Raw genomic sequence first — 22,679 nt, 5'->3', positions numbered from 1 at the left:
TGTGATATCACCCCACCTACCTATGTAGACTTACCTTCTGCTGTTCTGCCTCTTTGTTACAGACAAACCGGATTACTCATTAATTTTTACCCACCACCAAATTATTTTTTCCTCTTCTGTTCTCACTGTACTTTCTGCATTTCTTGGATACTTAAACAAATTTCTGTTGCATTTTTTGATCTGCATAACTTTTCTCCTCAATTAAATTGTAAACTACTTGAGTGGATACTGTTTTTTATTTATCTTTGTACCATATGTGTGCTAATAAGCCAATAATAGTTATGTTTAAATATTGAATGGTTGGATCCCAAATCCTTTTTTTTTTCTGGAAACATGAGACATCCAAGATTTCCTTGCAAAAGTCTCAAATGATCCTTCATAATATGGGAAGAACTGTATCATTTTAAGGATAGTTTGGATTTTCATACAGCAGTAAGTACTGTGGTTGATAACATTTAAGAGAGATTTGTTGCTAAGTCATAGAGCCAGAGGTATTAGAAAGAATGGTATTTGTGAGCCATTCCTTCCCTCTGTTCCCCATTACATTTTTTTAAGTAACCATTTGTTCATTTTGTTTCTGCAGTTGGAGAAAACAAGGGGTCTAAACAAGGCCTTACCCCTAGTTGGCTCTGAATTAAGTGACTACCAGAACTTTAACATCAAGTCCAGCTTTGCAAGCCAACCTGTCTGACATGTCGGGACCCGTGCCAAGCAGGGCCAGAGTTTACACTGATGTTAACACGCACAGACCCCGGGAGTACTGGGACTACGAGTCACATGTGGTGGAATGGGGGTAATTGTCTCCACTTGCTTCACTATTTCCCCAAGGGCCCTGAGCCTTGTTGGATTTGGCTTTATGTCTGGAAAGCTACCTGTTCGTACAGCTGTAATACATCAGGGTCGAGACCAGTGTCCCAGCTTGCATACATCTCTTAGATTTGCAAATTCTGTTACTGTCCTGAAGAAATAATTTTGTTTCATTGGCCTCACTATTTAAAAATACAGTGAATCCTAGCATTCTTTTCCCTGGCATAAAGCATTTACCTTAGGTGTAACTGTTAGGTATGAAGCAAATTAGACTTCTATGGAAATATTTCATTAACCCAAAGAATTTTGAGGATAGTATAGCAGTTGCTACTTAGATACATTAAGGAAACCCCCAAATCTTGTCCAAGGTACTCTTAAGAATAGGGAACTTTCTTTTGCCACCCTTCAGGATTTTGAGGTGAATCTTGAATATTATTCCCTTTTTTTATGAAATACAAAATAAAATCCCTAAATGCTTGTCTTTGTCAGAAGACAATGTCCTTGGAATTTGACCCAAATGTTCACTGGAGCAGTTACAGTGTCATTCAGTGAAGCTTGTTTAATGGTGGTAGTACCCATTTCCTCCTCGAAGTGGTGCATATTTATCAGGTCATACCCTGAGTGTAAGCACAAAAAAAAAAAAAAAGTAATAAAAATACATACAGGAGGACTGCTGTTTCCTTCCTATCGTATCCATCTCTTTCAAGTTTTTGGCATACTGCCATTTAGTTTGCTTGAATTCCTTCATTTATGTGTTTATAGAAGAGTAGAAATGGGACAACTAAGCTTAACTTGTCCAAAGTGTAAAGCATTTATTCCATAGCAGTTATCATTTTCACATTTATAATACTTCAGGCCTTTCCATTATGTCTGGGTCCCTTTTAATTGTTTGAATAAAATAGGTGGCCAATTAACTATTTAGTTGACTTCTAGAATAAAACTTTAGTGCTCATAAAAGGGACCTGTTTGGTACTTGTGTGGAGCAAAATTATTCAGAGTAGGAAACAGTAGAAATGAACATTTCATTAACCTCTAGTATGTGATAAAGCAGAAGAAAAGACCTGTCTCCATGGTTCATGAACTACAGAATAGCCTACCAAAAATTTCTTCTTTCCTTTCTAGGCTTTAAATGGGGCTGTCCTTTAAGATGTACATTACAAAAAACAGAGTTTACTGGGTTTTTACAAATGCAAATATAGGTACAGTCATTTTTAAAACCTCTTTGTTCATTTCCTGGTTAGACGAGATAGGCCCTTATAAGAAGATTTGTTTCTTGGTAGTAAATAAATGTGAAGTCTTGTGAGGCTGATGGTGTCCTTTGTTTACAGAAACCAAGACGACTATCAACTAGTTCGAAAGTTAGGCCGGGGTAAATACAGTGAAGTATTTGAAGCCATCAACATCACAAATAATGAAAAAGTAGTTGTTAAAATTCTCAAGGTAAGTGAAGGGAGAAATTTTAATATTCAGAGATAATTTGAAATGGGGTCTCATTACTGTTTTAGTAGTAGGAAAAACATTAGGCATTAATACCTTGAATTTATATATATCACTTGTGACTTTTCAATGGATTTTTATTTATTTATTTATTTTTTGGGTGAGGCAGTTGGGGTTAAGTGACTTGCCCAGGGTCACACAGCTAGTGAGTATTATGTGTCTGAGGCCAGGCTGGTACTCTATCCACTGCGCCACCTAGCTGCCCCAGGTTTTTATATTTTTATACCGGTCTTATTTTCTAATAACTATGTGAAGTAGGTAAAGCAAGTTTCACATTTTGAGGTATAGTGGATGTAAGTGACTTGTCTGAGGTCACAACTAGCTAGTTAGTAGCAAAACCAAGGTTAGAATCCAGCTCTTAATAACTTATGCTTCCATACTACCCAGTATTATTTCTCTGTATGTTGATATGTGGAGGACAGCAAAAACGTTTTAAATACAATTCTTGTTCTCTGGAAGCTTAACTGATTAACTGGTCAGATGAACATTTTAGAATGAGAGAAATAAGGGAGTTGTGAAAGTTTGGAGAAAAGAGAAATCATTTCTAGCTACTGGGAACAAGAAATGCTTCACAACTGGGCCTTAAAAAGCTGGTAGGGTTAAGCAGCTGGGGAGAGGTATTCTAGAAGGACCAAATGACTTCCAAATTCTCTTCCAGTTTCAAAATTCTGTATTTTTTATATTCTATACAGCTGGGAATCAAAATTTTCTAGCTGGGGAGGTGTGTTAACAAAAGGAAAATAGTGTTTTAGCTGCAATTGACAAAGTGGATTTGAAGGGTTAAGACCAGAAGCAGGAAGACAGATTAGAGGCTCTGTTAGTAATCCAGATATGTAAGATGTGAAGGTCCTGAGTAATGTTTTGGGGGTGAAAAATTTTTGTATAACACATGTTCACACACTCTCCCCAAAGTGTGAGAGAGAGAGAGAGAGAGTGTGTGTGCGTGCGTGCGTGCGTGTGTGTGTGTGTGTGTGTGTGTGTGTGTGTGTGTGTGAGAGAGAGAGAGAGAGACTATGAACCTGGGCTTCTGGGTCAGTTGATTAAAAAGGGATTGATATTTATTTATTGAATGCCGAGTATGTGTAAGCCACAACCTTGTAAAGAAGTAAAAACAAGCATCTAATTACCAAAAAAGTTAATGTTGTTAAAGTGACAAGACTAGTTAAAACAAACAAGTCACTAAAAATGATAGTTATATAGTAGGATGCAAGTTTCTTGAGGACAGGGACTACAGTCTCATTTTTCAGAGTGCCTAGCACATGGTAGGTGCTTAATAAATGCATTAATTGAAGGCAATATAGGATATATGCTAAATGAAGGCTATATAGACCAATGTTGCTGAGGTTAAGAAGAAAAAGAGGGCATCGATTATGGGTGAGAGTACATGGCTATTGTGGCCCCTTCCAATTGAAAAATTATGTGATTATGTGACTCTAGTATTATAATCAGGAAAGGATTCATGGAAGGAAACAGTTGGGTCTAGACCAGGGCCTCGAAGGTGGATAGGATTCAGGTAAAGGGCAGTGAGTTGGAGAGGTGGTAATATCATGTAGTTTGGCAGAAATATGAATGGTTTGTTCACTGTCCCCTAAATAACAGCTATATGGCAGAGGGTTCCTCTGTTGTTAATTAGTAATTCTAGTTACAATGGATACGTTGGCGCTTTGAATTCAAGACCAATGAGTTTAAATTGTGAAGGACTTTGAGAGTAGCTTGGAGAGACGGGGCATTTAACTTCCCGGCTGCTGTTTTAAATTTTTACTTTTTAAACCTTTACAAAGAGGAATAGTTAAGATTGCATTGGATTTTCATGAGAGTGTATTATAGACCATAGCCATTTCCATGCAAGCTATGTTAGCTACTGTGACCACAAAGGTCCTATTTTGTGCATATCTGAATATAACTATGGTAGTCATATCTTTGTGCATCTTTTTTATATACTGAAATACTCTTGAATATCATATTTTACTAACATGACTTTCTCCCCTTTTTAGCCTGTAAAGAAGAAGAAAATCAAGCGTGAAATAAAGATTTTGGAGAATCTTCGAGGTGGCCCCAATATAATCACGCTGGCAGATATAGTAAAAGACCCTGTGGTGAGTATGGTAGATGTTAGCAAAGCCCACTGAGGTTGGGTTTGACTTAGAATAAAACTGGCCTCTTTCTGTTTTTCCCTCTGCCCTTAAGTCCTACTTTTGAAATGCTTAATCAGATCAACCATTTAATCAGTTTAGCTTCTTTCTTTCAAAGAGACCTCCACCCACAGACTATTTCTTATTCTTCTAGGATAAGAGACTGATAGCACTGGAAACTGAAATGTGTTAATCCATTTTGCAAACTCAGGTCCGATGCAGATGGGCACGCATTTTGGGCTGCCTAGAGCCTGGTGAGACTTCAGCTCCATGTCTTCTGTCTGAATCCATCCCAGAAATTACCTAAGTGTGGTGATTATCTGAGGGGGGGAGGGATCTTAGCACTAGAGGGTTTTCTACTACTGAGGCTGAGGCCGAGACTGCCAAACTCACCACAAAGAGCCTGCAAAACACTGTACCAGTCAAAGATTTCAGTGTTGTTGCTAATTTTTGTTTTCTTTTTTTCCCCAGTCACGAACACCTGCCTTGGTTTTTGAACACGTAAACAACACAGACTTCAAGGTATAATATGTGACAGCCCTTTTCAGTTGTTGATTTTCGATCTGTTACATGACTTTTAACTAAAAATGATGCCATCAGAAGGGCCTGCATCTAAGTTACTTTAAGAGGAAGCATGTCATCTTGACATAGTATATATTTTAAGACGTAAAAACTTAACAATCTTTGTATTTTGCCACTCCGCTCATTTGATAGTGCCTAACAAAAATCTGTACTTCATTTCTCACCATTCTGACCCACTTGCTGAAAGATTTCCCCTAATGTCTGAACAGAAGAAAGCAGTACTGCATGCTTAGTTTGGATCTACTCTGAGATGTGGTTTCTAAGAACACATTATTGTGTTTAAAAATAAGCAAGGATCTTCTTTGCCTTAGTACAGGGGTGGGGAACCTGTGGCCTGGAGGCCTTAGGATAATTATGAAGCTCTTCTTACCTTAAGATAATTATGAAGAACTTCTAAAATGCTTTTAATGCTTGATATGACAGTAGATCAAATCCTGTTAGAACACATATGACTTTTACATGAAATGACCAAAAGTTGTCTAGACTATGGGAGCTTAGAGAATTTTGGAGTTATAAAGAGATTTGACATGCATTTCATATTTCACATCATTCTTGTAACAGTAATGTTGAATCTCAAAAATTTTCCTTTGGCAGCCAAAAAAAAAAAGAGAAACATTTTGTTTAGAATCAGATTAATAATACCCAGAAAAGCCCTCTTAGCACATCATCATCCATTTATTAAACAACCAAAAAAGGCTGCAGCTCTTTGGAAACTGAAGAAGAGATTATCAGATTTTGCTGTATTTGCTTTTGAATTGGGACTAGGATAAAAGCACTGTTGAATTGGCTCTGCATGTTTGGCACCATTTTGATCCTACATGTTGGGTGATAATCTGCAGTGCTGGGTGCGTAAACCAAGGATTGTATATTTCCTATTGAAGTGATACTGTGTATGTTCAACAGCTTTTTACTAGTATATCACAGTTATAAGGAGATCAATGTAGTATAGTAGATAGAGCACTGAACTGAGAGCTGGGAATTCTAGGTTTGTTTACATCTCAGCTATGACTTTGGGCAGATCATTTCCCATGGCCTTGATTTCCTTCTTGGTACAATGAAGGGAATTGGGCTATCACTTCCAAAGTCGAATCCATCTGTAGTAGTCCATTATGTATTTCTACCACATAATGAGCTAAATAGTTCCTCTTCACTTTACATACTGGGTTAAGAATCTAAAGGGTCCTTAATGTGAACTTTAGATGAGAGAAAGCAAGACCAGTAAGTTAGTGAAACTGGAACAATGGTGCTTTGGAAAGTTCTCAAAGTAGGATTCAATTTGAATTACTTGAAACATTAATGAGAAATTACCTTCCTATTGGCATTATTTCATCCTGAGTTATTGTATTTGTCTTCAACAGCAATTGTACCAGACGTTAACAGACTATGATATTCGATTTTATATGTATGAGATTTTGAAGGTAAGACTTTTGATGGTGATTTGGGGAATAAGCTTATTATATTCAGATGACTTCTATTGCTGAAAGTAAGACCATCCTGAAAATGGTCCTAAAATTCTTAATTGCCCAACTATTGTACACAAAGCAAGAAGCTATAAGAAAACACATAAGTTTTTTTTTTAAAAATAAGTCTTCCAAATTTTAGTATTCTCTCCCCTCTTCCTCTTTTAAGTTCTCATGAAGTTGCTAAGAGGCAGATTTTGACTTTATATAGGGAAAAACTTTGTAACAATTAGAGGTACTACTGGAGTTACTGGCTCACTGGAGGTCTTCAAGAAAAGACTTGGTGACTATTTGTTAGGCATTGTTACAGAGACTGAATTATATGACCTCTGAAGTCTATTTTAACTGAGATTCTATGATTCTATATATTTGATTGGTCCTGTTGAGACTAAGTCAGCAAGAAATTTTACCTAGGAATCTCTTCTATGGTATTAAGTGGTACTGTGAGAACTTTATAAAACAGTAAGATATATCACTGATTTCATTGGGATGAGTACGGTGCAGCTCCCAACCCCCTCTTGGCTTATGGTAGACTTAGTATTTAATGAGTTGCTTTGGCCAAAAAACTCACCAGTTGGTGGTCAGCTTTCTGGTGATAAGCCTCTCCTTACTAGCCTAGATTGGTCTTTGGATGATAGGTGCACAGTTTATTATTCCTAGCCCATCCTTCAAACCTTTGCATCTTAGTGTAGGACCTAGCAAACCTTATGCCCAACAGGCATGGCTTTTCAGACCTCAAGATCATCTTTATGCCATACTATAGCACCTGAGTAAGCCTTTGTTAGAGGTTCTTTTATCAAGCCACAGAAATAGTAACTGGTTTTGTAACTGTCTAAAGAGTTTCAATTCCAAATTGAACCAAACATTTACTAAAGCACTTACTGTGTGTGAAATACTGTGCTGTGTGTCTTTGGAGGTACAGAGATGGGTAAGATACAGCCTTTATTCTTAAGAAATTGCCTTTTTTATATAATCTTATTTTCCTTAGTAGGTTTTTCAGTGGAATATCATTAACATAATTGTCATAAGAGCGTGGGTTATGGTAGGTTTGGAAGGTTTAAATCAGTGAACAATACGGTTTGGGCTGAAACAAGGCAATTGGGAGGTATCTGGGATATGTGATATGTATTGATGATCTCCACTATATTTTATTCATCCTTTGAAAATGTTATTTTCAAGATTAGGAAAGCTAGTTATGGCTAAAATTGTAGGCCCTTTCATAATTTTATTTGATAAACACCCCCCCACACCCATTGAAAGGATGTTATCAGGCAAATCAAGAGGAGATTATCTACTGTCCAGTTACTAAGAGATCATTGTCCCATGTTTTATTTAAACTAGTTCTTGGAGAGTGTTGATTGATAGTCAACTTTGATTCTTAAAATTAAGTTACCAAAGTACTTAGTCCCAAGTTAGGCCTAATAGACATAAGAACTCTTATTAGTTCAGAAGATATGACTGTCTCTTTTTATGTCCAGTGAGGATTCACCTACCAACTGTGGTAAACAGAACATGACAAGAGTGATGTCGAGGGAGATCATTGTAATGGACAGAATACTGGCTTTAGATCAGAGGACCAGCATTCAGATCAAGACACTGCTACTACCTGTATAACCATGGGCAAGGACTTTTATACCCTCCCCACCCCCATCCAATATCAGCTTCAGTTTCTTAACCTGTAAAATGAAAGGGATAGACTACATAGTCTCTAATGGCCCTTCCAACTCAACTAGTGATTCTGTACACAAAGATTTTAAAAAGGAAAAAAATGTTTGTATACCATTCCACATCCATAGTCCCTCACTTTTAAAAAGGGGATGAAATGGATGTTCCCATTTCTTCTCTAGAGCTCGAATGCTCTCATTCTACTGTCAAATCATGTCAAGTCAGCAAGCATTCATTAAGCACCTTCGTGCCAGGCACTGTTATAATAAACTTTGTGGATACAAAGAAATGCAAAACTCATAGGCCTCAATATGCTACAAATATACGAGACTTGTCCCCAGGAGGAGTGTTGGCCCAGTTTGCCCTTCAGAAAGGACAATAATTTGAGCAGCTCCTGTCAGCTGACTTAGAGAACTGTGTTGGCAAGTTCCAAAGGTTATAACACCCTCTACACCTTAGTTAGAATTTGGACACTGCTACATTGTGATGTGGCAGATCCTTGCTTGAAAACAATATTTCTTTTACTTACTAAGAAGACAGTGTGAAGTCTCTACTCTTGGAGTCAAAAGGCCTGGGTTCTCATCATGGCTGTGCCACTAATTTACTTTGAGACATTTGTGAAAGTTACTTTACCTCTCAGCTACAATTTCTTCATCTTTAAAAATGCAGGTTATACTTGCATTGTGTATCTCACTAGACTAGAAGTGTGGTGGTGTTAAGAAAAGTCCTTTGCAAACCTTGAAATACTTTGGAAATGTGAATTATTTCATTAAATATAAACCTTTTTAGGAGCACAGGTATCTGTCAGTCACAATGCTGCCAAATGCACAAAACTAGTGTATGTGTATCTATCAGAATTACAGTGCTATCCTTGAATAAACTAGGGTATAGGGGCTATAAATGTGGTATAGTTGAAAGAGTACTAGACCTAGCAACCAGAAGAATCCGGGTTTTAATATGTCTCCCCTTTATCCTTATACCAACTCCTGCTCTCTTTCTGAGGCCTCAGTTTTCTTATTTTGTACAATGACAGGAGATTGGACTACATGGCCTCGGAGCTCTCCTTTGGCTCTCTGTTCTGGGGCTACTTGTGACATTTTCAGTATCCTAAGGTCCCTTTCAACTCAAAGGCTCTGTGTTCTCTTTCAATTTTAACATTCTGTGATTTTGATTACTGCCAAAAAAGATAAACCATTCAGGTGGTCTGTGTCAAAACTATTGAAGAGTTAGCACTTCGACGGACAAGTAGTTGTTTACATTTGAGTTTTTACTTATAGGTGAGTTTTCCTAGAAGTGTCAAGACTTCCTGAGAGGGAAGATTGATAGGAATACAATAGTGGACACTTGGGCTTCTAGAACTGAACCGAGATATAAGTTAGCAATGTAATTTCATAGATTGATCCTTTTCTTCTTTTACACATTCTCTCTGCAGGCCCTGGATTATTGTCATAGCATGGGGATTATGCATAGAGATGTTAAACCTCATAATGTCATGATCGATCACGAACACAGAAAGGTATAAAGCAGCAAACTAAGATTTCATTTGTTTTCATGATCAGCTCCAACATCCACTTTCAACTGCAACATGTTGAAGCCGTCATTGCTGGGGATAAAAATATAAGAAGAGAGTCAGTGTGATGAACAGGAAAGAGTTTTGAGCTAGGAATCGGAAGACCTGGGTTCTTATTCCAAATCTGTCAGTAAAAATCTGTGAGATCAAGTCATCCAGCCTACTTTTTTGGTGCTTCCATTTCCTCACATGTATAGTGCATTTAATAATACCTAACCTGCCTAACTTACAGGGTTGTTTTGAGAACCAAGAGTATATGAAAGTGTTTTGCAAATGATAAAGTGCTAAATGTGTTTAATATGGATGTATATGTAGAGCCTGTATCAGATTGTATGCCCTCTTGAGGAGGGAAGGGAACAGGAGAAAATTGAAAACTCAAAAGCTTATGAAAGTGAATTTTGAAAACTAAAAATAAATTAATTAAAAATAAAAAATAATTATAAAGTGATACTAATCGCATATTTATCTCGATCTTTATTATTACAAAGGGTTCTCATATTGATTGTTTCATTTGATCCTTACAATATCTTATAAAGCAGGCAGGGTAGTTATCATTGCCTTTCTTTTAAAGATAAAGCAGTTGAGGCATAGAGAAGTTATGGCTTTCCCAGGGTCACACAGCTAATAAGTAAACAGAGACAGGGCTAAATCCTAAAACTTTTTGATTCCTAGTTTCATTGTTCTTGCCATCATATGCTGTTTTTTAAGAGAAAAGGATGAAGATTTTTGGGATTTTTTACGTAAGACTTTTTACTAAAGAAATACAAATAAGTAAACTAATACCTACTAAACATGTCTCTGGGAAATATTTGATTGAGTCATCCTTTGGGCAAAAGTTGTATAACATTAAGTTTCTTGCGACAAGCAAGTTGGTTACTTGGAGACATGTGATAATTCCCATCTGTTGTATGCTTTAAGGATGATGGGCAACTAGTGTAATGAACTAGTATCTAGTGCCATAGTACATAAATAGCCTTAAAAATGCTTACAATGTGGAGAACACTACGAAGCACTGGGGGGGAGTTTTGGGTACTGTAACAATGGGATGTATGTGTGCATGTGCACACCTGCCCTTATGTGCAAAGGTAACAAGTGCAAATAAAAGATTCATATCAAGTACTATGGGTCTCACATTTGAAAAGGAAGTGATTACTGCCCAGATGAAAGAACAAGACCGCCTGTGGAGAAAGTGGTAACTGATCTAGGCCTTTGAAGCTAGTGAAGGATTTCAAGAAGTGTTGTGTGGTATGAGACTATTCCTGATGTGGAGGACAATGAGGGCAAAGGCATAGAAGGCATCCAAAACAGCACCTTGTTCAGTGTGGCTGAAATGTAATTCTGAAGGGAAGGAGTCATGCAGAAGTGGAAAGGCACAGTTGAACTTTCATTCAGAAACTGATTCTTCACAAGCACAGTTCTCTTATGTGTATTGGGGTGTGGTGGTGGTGGATGTTTGTCATTTGAGATCATGTTGCCTCCACTGATTATTTTCTGCCTTGGAGGGGGACTGTTTTGTTTAGAGTTACTTTTTCAAAGACCCCCAAATTGATGTTATTTCTCCCTTTTTTTTTTCCTAGCTGCGACTAATAGACTGGGGCTTGGCTGAATTCTATCATCCTGGCCAAGAATATAACGTCCGAGTGGCTTCACGGTATTTTAAAGGTCCTGAGCTTCTTGTAGACTATCAGGTGAGAGGTACAAATGAGACTCAAATTGGGAGTGTTGATTATATGTGAAGGATCGTTAGTTTATGCCAACACAGATGGCTCTTAATTGGTTCTTTGCAATCATGCCTTGCTGCTTCTACCTGGTTAAAAACTAAACCTGATTACCCACAAATTGTTCACCATACTCTGACCTAGTGATCATAAATACATAGAGCGTTAGGGTTGTATACTCAACTTTGTTCAAACTGCTGAATGCATAAATCCCCCATGTAAAATAAAGTACTTAGTGAGATGGAAAAAGCATTGTATTTAGAGTCAGAGGATCTAACTCAGGGCCTTGTCTTTGCTACTTGCTTACTTTTGAGAACCTGCGCCCCCCTCCGCCCCTATAAACAAACAGACAGATAAATAAATAAAACCACTGAGCTTTAGTTTCCTTATCTTTTTTGCTTTTTGGTGAGGCAATTGGGGTTAAGTGACTTGCCCAGGGTCACACAGCTACTAAGTATCAAGTGTCTAAGGCCATATTTGAACTCGGGTCCTCCTGACTCCAGGGCCGGAGCTGTATCCACTGCATCACCTAGCAGCCTCTAGTTTCCTTTTCTTTGAATAAGTGGATTGTCAGTCTACCTTTCCCTCGGTCTTGCAATCTTAAACCCTGTTCTTCACCCATACTGAAAACTCCAATCCCTCAGCCTCTCAGTTCTTTCCCAGACATAACCTTGCACTAACTATAACCTCCTCGTTTTCCCCTTTTGACCCCTTGGTGAACCAGTTCAACTCTACAATATACTCATCTCTTGAGTCCCTTACTCCTTTATCCTATCACCTGTCTTGCCCCTGCCAAGCCTGACTTGTATTTCTACTCTCCTCATCCTTCACTGTTACCTGTGTGCTGCTGAATGAAACAAGAAAATCACGAAACCAAACTGACTGGTTCTACTGCAAATTAATGTTACACAGCCTCAACTGTGTCTTCACTGCTGCAAGACAATTTTTTTTCCTGTACTCACCACAGCAGCTCTTCCAAACCTTTTCAGACCTCCCATGGCTCCCTCTCCTACCATTCTCTCAACTGAGAACCTTGTCTCATGTTTTACTGAGAAAAAAAAAGAGTTTTCATTAAAAGCTTCTTCTCCCCTCCCCCTCATCTCATGTTACCCAGATGCTTTCCACCAGTATCTGCTCTACCCCATCTTACATGAAGAAGTAGCCCTTCTCCTTGCTAAGACTAACTTCTCTAACATGTATCCCATTCCATCCTCTCTTCTCCAGCTGATTCCCTCTTATTACTACTCTCTTACCCTAAGTTTCTCCCTGTCTGCTATCTACTTCCACATTTCCTACAAATATATCTACTCTGTTCACTCCTGGATCCCATCCATCCTTCCTAATTATCCCATATCTCTCCTTCCACTTGTGGTTAAACTCCTAGAAAAGCCTCTGCTGCTTTTCCTCTTATTCAGCTCTCTGCACCCTGGCTTCCAGCCTCATCATTTCACTGAAACTGCTCTCTTCAAAGTTAGCAATAGTATTTTAATTGCCAAATCTGATAACATTTTTTCAGTCTTGTTCCTTCTTCTGTATAATCTTTGACATGTTAATCACCTTTTTTACCTTGATACTCTCTTCTTTCTGGGTTTTCTTGATACCACTCTCTCCTAGTTCTCCTACCTATCTGACTGCTACTTCTCAGTGTCCTTTGCTGTATCTTTGTTCAGGTCACACCTACTAACCCTGAATGTCCCCCAGGGCTCTGTTCTGCGTCTTCTACTCTTCTTCTTCTATATTATTTCAGTTGATGATCTCATCAGTTCCCATGGATTCAGTTATCATCTCTGTGCTGATGATTCTCAAATGTACTTATCAGATGTACCCATCTAGCCTTAACCTTACTTCTGACCATCAGTCTGACATCTCCATCTACCTATCTAGTTAGATATCTAGTTAGACAGCTTAAACTCTATATGTCTAAAACTGAACTCATTTTTCTCCCCAAACCCTCCATTCTTCGCTTCCTTAATAACGTCAAGGACACCACTATTGTCCCTATCACTCAGACTTGCAACCTACCTGTTACTCTCTACTCTCCATATCCAAGCTGTTGGTGAGACTGGTTAATTTACCTTACTAACACCTCTCAAAACTTCTTCTGTTCTCTGACACTGCAACTACCCTGATGAAGACTCACCGCCTCATGCCTAGACTATTGCAGTAGTCTGCTGGTTGGTCTCCTTGCAATAAGTCTCCCTGCTCCTCACCCCCACTCCAGTCCATCGTCCACTTCGTGGTCACAGTGATCTTCCTATTGCGCAGGTCTGATAATGTCACACGCACGCGTGCACACACACACCACACACACAAAACATATCGCCACCCCCAACAAATAAATTCTAGGGACTCCGTGTAATTTTCAGCGTCAAATACAAAATCCTCTATTTGGTGTTCAGAGCCCTTCATAACTTAACCTCCTCTCTCCTGCCTCTTCTTTTCAGTCTTCTTACATCTTACTCTGTGATCAGTGACATTTGCCTCCTCAGTGATTCTAGAACAAGACATTCCATTTCCTGATTCTGCTCATTTTCACTCACTGTCCCCCAGGCCTAGAAAGCTCTTCCTCTTCATCTCTCCCTCCTCTCCTGTCTTGCTTCAAGTCCCACCTAAAATTCTTGAAGAAGAGACTGTCTTTTACCTTTCTTTGTATCTCCATTACTTAGCACAGTACCTGGCACATAGTAGGTGCTTAACAAATGTTTTTTGACTGACTAGAAGCTCTTTAAGGGTCCTGCTATTTCTGAATATTCTGACCTTCTAGTTATTGAAGATGCATTTCCTCGTGAGACATCCTATCCCAATGTCAAGCAACTCAAATTGTTTGAAAGTTCTTCATTATATTTCATAATCTGCCTACTTGTTGCTTCAAACCTTTGGTCCTACTTCTCATCTCTGGAGCCAAGAGGAACAAGTCTAACCACTCTTCTGCATGAACAGTTCTTCATATACTTGAGCGCATCTTTCATCTCCCAATAACTCAGGATAATAAAATTTTAGAATTGGAGGAGACCTTAAATATCAAGTCAAACACTCCTTTCTGCGCATGTGGAAATTGAGACTCAAAGTAATTTTTTCTAGATCACACAATTGACTTACAATAAAGCTGGAACTAAAACCAAGGTCTTCTCACTCCCAGGGTGACATTCTTTCCAGTACTTCATCTCCTCTTTGATTTATATATCCCTAGTTTGACCCATTTCACATGTGAAATTCCACTAACTTCAATGAACAGAGTACCTACCACATGAAGAACCTGATGAAAAGAATGTGTTTGTATTTGATCCTAAACTTATGGGAATAATATAAGATATTGTAACTAAATCAGTAGTACCTACCAAATCTGAATTAGAAATGTAGGTATCATACATGTGAATCTTTAGATTAGCACTTTTTTCCTAACTCTATGTCTGTTGAATTCAGTGCCCTTCCTCCTTACTAAGTTATGGTCAGCTGACATTTTAGATTTATCAAATGCTTTATAAATTCTAAGTGGAACTTAATACACAACCCTAGGAACCTTGTTAAAGATTGGACCAAGTTAATCATGAACAAGGCCAAAGGATTTCTGTATTCTCTGTTCTTTTGTGCAGATGTATGATTACAGTTTGGATATGTGGAGCTTGGGTTGTATGTTGGCAAGCATGATCTTCCGGAAGGAGCCATTTTTCCATGGACATGACAATTATGATCAGGTGATATGCTATGACATGTATTTGCTATCAGGAAAACACCATTTCTTGAACTGAAATTTGCAAGCATCACGACTGGAAATATCTCCCCAAACATTTTCACAGATTTTATGTTGAATGTTTAAAGGGTTAATTTGGTTTTTTTTTATCAATCTTGTCCTGTCTCTTCCTATAGAAGGGGTGAGATGGTGTTTTGATAGAACTAGGGAGAAAGGAGCTTCTCTTGCTTTATGTCTACTAATACAAGTATATCTCACCTAATGTCATTAATTGGTCCTGTAAAAATACACAGTTGGACAAAACAAAAGTCACTGAAACATTCCACAAGTAGCATGTCTATTCCCATGAAGTAAGCAGTGAGACAACAGACTGACATGGGGAGGAGGGGCAGAGTTAATGCCACCGAGGGTTCAAGCACTAACTCAGACTGTTGTTGACCAGTTGATTGTACTTGAGGTAAACAGAGGTATGCCTGTAATAATAGCTTCGTTTATATGAACATTTTATGTAATCTACCTCATTTGATCATCATGCCAATCCATTGAGTTATAGCTTAAGGTACAGAGGTCATAGAAATTTAGACCTTAAGTAGGCACCTTAGAGATCATCTACTCCAACCTTCTCATTTTACAGACAAGGAAGCATAAGATCCAAAGAAGTAAAAATGACTTGTCCAAAGTCACATAAATGAGTAGCAGAACCAGGATTTGAATACAGCTTCTCTGACTTCAAATTGAGTAGTATTACAGTCCCTATTTTACAGATAGACTTGCTCAGAGTCTCACAGCTAGTATAAGTGATATGTTAAGTGAAAAAATAGTACTGGATTGAGAATTAGGAAACTTGGGTTCTAAATCCTGGTTTTGTCACTAACTGGCTATGTGATCTTGAATAATTTATCACTTGACCTCTGTAGACTCATTTTCTTACCTGTCAAATAAAGATGTGCATCTCACATCTTAAACATCACAAATGTAGCTTATCTGACCCTGGGATATGATTGACTTGAGATTTTTAGCAAAATATCTTTTTAAAAATTAGCTCGCACATGTGAAAGAGTGTTAGTAGGACCTAACCACCTTCTCTTGTGGAATTATTTGGGACCTCCTGACTCTATAAAAGTAGATTCTCATTCATGAGTCTACTGGAGTAAAAACCAAGAGCCACCATCAGTGATAAAAATCTGGAATCATAAAAAGATGTGTACTGACACCTACAGATCTCAAGAAGAGTCTTTTGAATGCTGATATTCTCACTAGCTTGATCAAAGTTGTTCTATGGCAGTCTTTATCCATGAAAGGATTAGTTACTGATCCTAGGATTTTTCCATTCTCTTTTGACCATAGCACCTATTTTTTCAAGTGTTCCTAAAAGAGTGTGTGTGTGTGTGTGTGTATAAGGATTGGCACCATGTTTAGTCTGCCTAGTAAATACTGTGGCTAGCAGGTTTTTACAGGTCAATGTGAAAGTCTGCCATTTTCCTCCACCTCCTTAAAAAATGTGGGTAACTCCATTGGTTTTAGAAATAGGATATAATTGGTAATCCCCTTTCAGTTGATTAGTCTTATCTTTATGCATATGCTTATGTTGTGTTTTGTTTTTTGTTATTTAACTTAGTTGGTAAGGATAGCAAAGGTGCTGGGGACAGAAGACTTATATGACTATATCGACAAGTACAACATTGAACTAGATCCACGTTTCAATGATATCCTGGGCAGGTAAGTCAGAAAAGGAAAGACATTGTTGGGCTGAGGCAAGGAGGGTTGGCTTTTTTTTTTTCTCAGAAGGAAATCTTGACCATTATAGACTAAGGAAAAACAGTTAAGTTCTAGTTGCCCACATTGCTCCAGTGCTGCAGCACACTATATACAGGAAACATATTTTTAAAAGTGTGGTTGGGACTGAATGGCAGTTTTCCAACCCTAAAGTGACTAGTGTTATGTTTGGAAATGGAGCGGAAAGAGCACTGAACTATGAATAAAAAGACCCTCAGTTCTAGGCCTAGCACTACTACTTCCTCACTATTTGACCTTGAGCAAATCACTTCTCTTGAGTTCCAGGTTCCTTCTCTCCAAAATAAGTGGGTTGGACTAGATGATCCTTAAGGCCCTTTCTAGCTCTATTGTTACCTGTTTGGTTTCATTTTCAGCGAATGAAATCTGTATTAAAAGCTCAGTAAATTCAGTCACATCCTCATATTCACTTAACCTGCTGCTTCAAAATAGATAGCTGTCGAGGAAGGAGCGAAAAGAAACTACATGCTCTGAATTACAACTCTGTACCTTACATATAGGAAATTGGTTCTTCATCACTAGGGATTACATAAGAGTATCTTATAATTGCGTATTAAAATGAAAGTTAGAGTCTTTTGGAGCTAGACTGTCATTGGGCAAGGGATAAATATAGCCATTGCTGAAATTTAGTGTTAATATTAGGAGAGAGAAAAGGGCAGATTTCATGAGTCTCCCCTATCTGTGTTAGCATATGACCCCCTGAAGTAACTTGATTATTGTTGATTCCAGAAATATGTAAGTCAGTTTTTCTTCCCCCCAACAACATATACTTCATATTTTCAATTTATTTTGTTGCCACCAAGTGGCAAGAATAGAGTAAAACTGTCCTTGGAGTCCAGTAGCAACTGTTGATAATTTTGATCACTTTGCCACAGGCTCAGCTCCCGGCTCTCTAAGGAGAAATGAAACCTCTCACCAACAGTTGTACTTGTCTAATTGTTGTCTTCCTTCGTTGCTCTTCAGGCACTCCCGTAAGCGATGGGAGCGTTTTGTTCACAGTGAAAACCAGCACCTGGTCAGTCCAGAAGCCCTTGATTTCTTGGACAAACTGCTGCGATATGATCACCAGTCACGACTCACGGCAAGAGAGGCCATGGAACACCCTTATTTCTGTGAGTAAAATCTTCTAAATTCTTTTCCCTCGTGATCCTGTGACTCCTGCCACCCTAACAACAAAGTCCTTGTGGGTTATACTTTTATTTGGCAATCTGATCACTGGTTAGAAGAGTTCAGAACAAACTAGTAGCATTATATTTATTGTTCCTCTCATGAGACTATAATGATAAAGGTAGTTTGGTACAGTATAAATAAAGATCATTGAACCATGAATCAGGTTCACTAAGGTTTCTGTAGTACTGGCTCTGCAGCTCAAGAGCTTTGTGACCTTTTGCAAGTCATTTGTGTCCTCCTGGACTTCATTTTCCTCTCTAGAATCATTGTTAGGTAAGGAGAACTAGATGATAAATGAGAATCCTTCCAGTTCTAAATTCCTTTGTGTCTATGAGAAGTAGGATATATCAAAAAAAAAATGTGGAACTACAAATCACATTAAGTTGTTTTTTTTAACTGTGCCATAATTTGTATGTGAAGAGAATGATTACCTACAGTATCTGAATGAAACAACCCATGGAGTGGGAATCAAAAGACCAGGCTCTGCCATTACCTTACCTTGTGGCCTTGAGCAACAGTAATACTAGTAGCCAACATTTATATGGCACTTTTAAGGTTTCCAAAAGTGCTTTACAATCTTTCTCTGGGCCTCAGTTTTCCCCTCTAAAATGAAGGGATTATATCAGATGATTAAAAAGCTCGGTCCCTTCTAGTTATAACATCCTGTATTCCTGAGAGTTAGTTCTGCCAGACCTTAACATTATATAACATCCAGAAATCTAACTTGTCATGTTTTACAAGTTTATAGCTTCTTTGGAATTATTGTTCTAAGAGTAGTATAGTGATGTCTCTGCTGAACTACATACACACTTCAACTCCAAATCCTTTTTTTTTTTTTCTTCTGAGGCAATTGGGGTTAAGTGACTTGCCCAAAGTCACTTAGCTAGTGAGTGTTATGGGTCTGAGGGTGGATTTGAACTCAAGACCTCCTGACTCCAGGGTCAGTGCTCTATCCACTGCACCACCTAGCTACCCCATTGTCGCATTTCTTGCAAAGATAACTGGCCTCAAATAGGCATCAAATATGTATACCATGCCCCAGACACCTCCATCCTTAGATTTCAGTAAAACTAACCTTATCTCTGTTAAATTCATGTAAGATATTTAGCAATTGTCAAATAGTATAGTACTAGGTGCTATGAAGTACTGTTCTAGCCAAAATGAATAATGTTTGCTTTATTGAAGCCTATAAAGACCTGCGTGACCAAAAAATAATCATACCATGTGGTTTAAGAATAAAGTTTAACAATGGGGAAGAAATTTTCTTTTATTTTACTTATATGTGATTCAGGGTGTCTCCAAATTTAATCATACAACTAAGTTACTTGAAAAGCAGAACCTCAACCAATAAATAGCTAGTATTTATATATCATTTTAAGGTTTACAAAGCACTTTATATGTTATCTCATTCAGTCCTCACAACAACAACGTGAGGCTGCTACCGTTATTACCTGAAAAATGGGGATAATAACAGTAGCAGCCTCACAGTGTTGTTGTGAGGACTTGTCCAGGGTTGGACAGCTAGTAAGTTACTGAAGCAGAATTCAAACTTGATCCTTAATTCTAAGTCCTAAGTTACACCAAGCTGCCATATATAAATATGTTCATATGTGATATAGCAGATGATCACAAGAATATAATAATAATAGTTAAAATCTATATAGCTCATTAAGGTTTGCAGTGTGCTTTACAGATGTTCTCATTTTATCCTCATATTAGATCCTGTGAAGCAGGTGTTATTATTATCCCTATGTTATATATGAGGAAACTGAGTCAAGTAGCAGTTATGTGGCTTGCCCAGGTGTCTGACTGAGGCAGGACTCAAACTTGAATCTTCCTGACTCCCAAGTGCAATGTTCTATCCCACTGTACTATGTATATGCCCCATATAAAGAGAAAGAAAAATAGCATCAACAAAATGAATCTAAACACTATGCCTTGACTAAACTTGGCTCCTGAGAATATTGGGAAAATACCCTTCTTTTCCTTTTTGCAGAGGTTGGGGACTCTGAATGTGAGTGGAATATTGTGTAAATTCTTAGCCACAATTGATTTGTTTGGTTGGCTGAACTGCTTTTTTTCTCTCCTTAAAATCTTTGTTAAAAGAGAGGACTTGCTAAATAGGAGAGGTGTGAGTCAGGATATTTAGAAATGAGGATGATGTAAAAACAAAACATCAAGAATTTTAATTTTAAGGGATTAGTCACTTAAAAGTCATATAATCTCAGAGATGATAGTCCAAATTAGAACATTCCTGATACATGATCAGTCTCTATTGGAACACCTCCAGGAAGGGGGAATGTGTTTCTATTTTAGGATAATCTTGATTTGTTAAGCTTGTGTCAAGCCAGAATTTGCCTCCTTATAGCTTTCAGCAGCAAGACATAGTTCTTCCCTTTCTAGAACTATGAAGAACCAGTTTGCTACTTCATACATAAAATCCCCAGACTGTATTCAAACAAAACAGAACTTAAACATATTGTCTCTTTCATAGACCCAATTGTGAAGGACCAGGCTCGGATGGGCACATCCAACATGCCAAGCGGCAGCACTCCTGTCAGCACCGCCAACATGATGTCAGGTCAGTTCTTCTGGTATCTTAGGGAAGAGAGTGGTGGATTTTTATATCCTTCCCCTTCTGGATGCTGTTATTAGCATCAACAAATGATTCCTGCAAGTCATCTTTAGAAAGGAGTAATTAATTACCAGAGGCTTCAGCTCACTTGTAAAGGGTAGGGAAAATTATATGACTTTCAGAAACGGAAATAGAAAATTTAGAAGGGAAAGGGGAAGAGATAACGGTGGTATTTTTATTCCACTGGGTATTGTTTCCCTCTTTGGGCTCCATAATTCCTAGTAGGGAGCAGACATTGAGAATGAGCCTAGCTATTAAACATCATCTTCATTGCTCAATGTTGCCAACTCCTTAGCTGAGTGGGTGGAAGAACCTTTATAAAAGGTAGGACAAGATTATTCAAAGGAAGCCATAGCTGTTGATCTTAGGAATGTTACTATTTGTTAATACATATACTTGGGATTGGGGGTGGATGGCCACCCAGTCTATTCAGGAAAGGAGGAGACCTACCAAGATCTCAATCCCACCTGGAATTTATTATCTGTTTTATTTAGTCTGTTGGCTGGTCTTGCTTCTCCTTCAGCTGCAAGGACAAAACAGCAGATTTGCTTAGAGCCAAGGCCAAATACTAGTAAATCAGGAGCAGAAACTATCTTACTCTGTCTTGTTCATACTGGTCATTAGCATGAGAGTTGGGTACCATCTAACCTGACTTTTTGTAAGGTTTTATTTATTCACGTTCTTTTAAATGCTTGTAAAAGCCTTTGAGAGCTCATTTATTGGTTTTGTGTCACATTAAGAGAAATTAGAGGAATAATTCCAAGCAAGGCATGATGTGGTCTCATGACCAAAAAAAAAAAGAAAAAAAGAAGAGGTCATGTTCCAGTGGAATTTGGGGATAGTAGAGGTAAAAATAAAGCTGAGTTAGGCTGGGTCAGGTAGAATAGAAGTGAGGATACACACATCTCCTGGCAGGGCTAGAGCCAGACTCCAAATTGTATTTTAATATGGTACAATGTGGCATTCTATATGAGCCTCTTTATTCAAAGAGACTGTGTGGTCAAACACCAAAGAGAAAGCAATAAAGTCCATATTTAGAAATTATTTGATTGAGACAGCCTTAAAATTTCAGATATGCTGATTAGAGGTTAGGGGACGTCAAGCAGAATCAGAACCAAATTCCACTTTAACTTAGAGTTTCCAAAGCATAGTCACTTGAAGCCGTTTTCATTGACATTTAATAATGCTAACCCAGTCTTCTCCATGAGTGTGTCAAACTTTGGAAGAAAGGTTCCACGCCACCCAGTGATAGAAGCTTCCATCTGGTCACGATCCCTAGCTTATTCTCTGTTATTTGGTTTCAGGGATTACTTCAGTGCCAACCCCTTCACCACTTGGACCTCTAGCAGGCTCGCCAGTGATTGCTGCTGCCAACCCTCTGGGGATGCCAGTTCCAGCTACCGCAGGCGCTCAGCAGTAATGACGGCCTCTGTCTCCTGATGCCTGAGCAGAGCCGGGCGGGGGAGGGGGTTCCGCTCCATCTCTCCCTTTGATGCAGTTGTGCCTGGCAGGGGAGGGGATGGAACACTTCGGAGGCGCCGTGTCTGAACAGTTGCTTGTGGATTTATAGTAGTTCAGTCATTATAAAAAATTATTATAGGCTGATTTTTTTCTTTTTTTCTTTTTTTTTTTTTTTTTACTCGAACTTTTCGTAACTCGGGGGATTCCCTGAAAAATTTCCTGCAGATGGATTTTTCGGACAATTCCCTGCCCCCCCCCCCCAACCCAACCCCAATCCCAGCTCTTCATCTCAAGAACAATGATGAACCATCCCTTTTCCTGGCTGTTGCATTTAGCTGGAAATCTCTTCCAGTTCCCACCATTACTCCTCCACCAGCCCACACCTTGGGAGGTCTGTTGTCTTTGTGCTCTTCTCCAGAGATTACCAAAATACAGCTTTTCCAGGGAAGCAGGAAGGAAGGGGAAGGAGGAAGAGGGCCCAATTCTTTATAGTAATG

At 38.5% G+C, this 22,679-nt stretch overlaps 1 protein-coding gene across 4 annotated transcripts in view; it reads left to right on the top strand.

The window, feature by feature from the left end:
- LOC114047057 (casein kinase II subunit alpha) overlaps positions 1-22,348 on the top strand; it is a 52,953-nt gene extending 30,605 nt beyond the window's left edge. For 3 of the 4 annotated variants that reach the window (XM_027867744.1, XM_027867746.1, XM_027867745.1), the window contains 12 exons: positions 584-793; positions 2,136-2,247; positions 4,299-4,400; positions 4,908-4,958; positions 6,377-6,436; positions 9,576-9,659; positions 11,291-11,401; positions 15,025-15,126; positions 16,741-16,841; positions 17,880-18,028; positions 20,581-20,667; positions 22,026-22,348. In XM_027867744.1, coding sequence (XP_027723545.1) covers positions 693-793; positions 2,136-2,247; positions 4,299-4,400; positions 4,908-4,958; positions 6,377-6,436; positions 9,576-9,659; positions 11,291-11,401; positions 15,025-15,126; positions 16,741-16,841; positions 17,880-18,028; positions 20,581-20,667; positions 22,026-22,141 — 1,176 coding nt within the window. In that variant the 5' untranslated portion in view covers positions 584-692 and the 3' untranslated portion in view covers positions 22,142-22,348. Of the gene's footprint in view, positions 1-583; positions 794-2,135; positions 2,248-4,298; positions 4,401-4,673; positions 4,691-4,907; positions 4,959-6,376; positions 6,437-9,575; positions 9,660-11,290; positions 11,402-15,024; positions 15,127-16,740; positions 16,842-17,879; positions 18,029-20,580; positions 20,668-22,025 lie in introns of those variants that run through there. The other variant, XM_027867747.1, reaches the window with a different exon arrangement.
- Positions 22,349-22,679: the final 331 nt, after the last annotated feature.

Source organism: Vombatus ursinus, unplaced genomic scaffold, assembly GCF_900497805.2.
Source record: "Vombatus ursinus unplaced genomic scaffold, bare-nosed wombat genome assembly UNPS02014786.1, whole genome shotgun sequence".
Classification (NCBI taxonomy): Eukaryota; Metazoa; Chordata; class Mammalia; order Diprotodontia; family Vombatidae; genus Vombatus; species Vombatus ursinus.
Note: the sequence above shows the minus strand (reverse complement) of the source record. Positions and strands in the feature narration are given on the sequence as shown.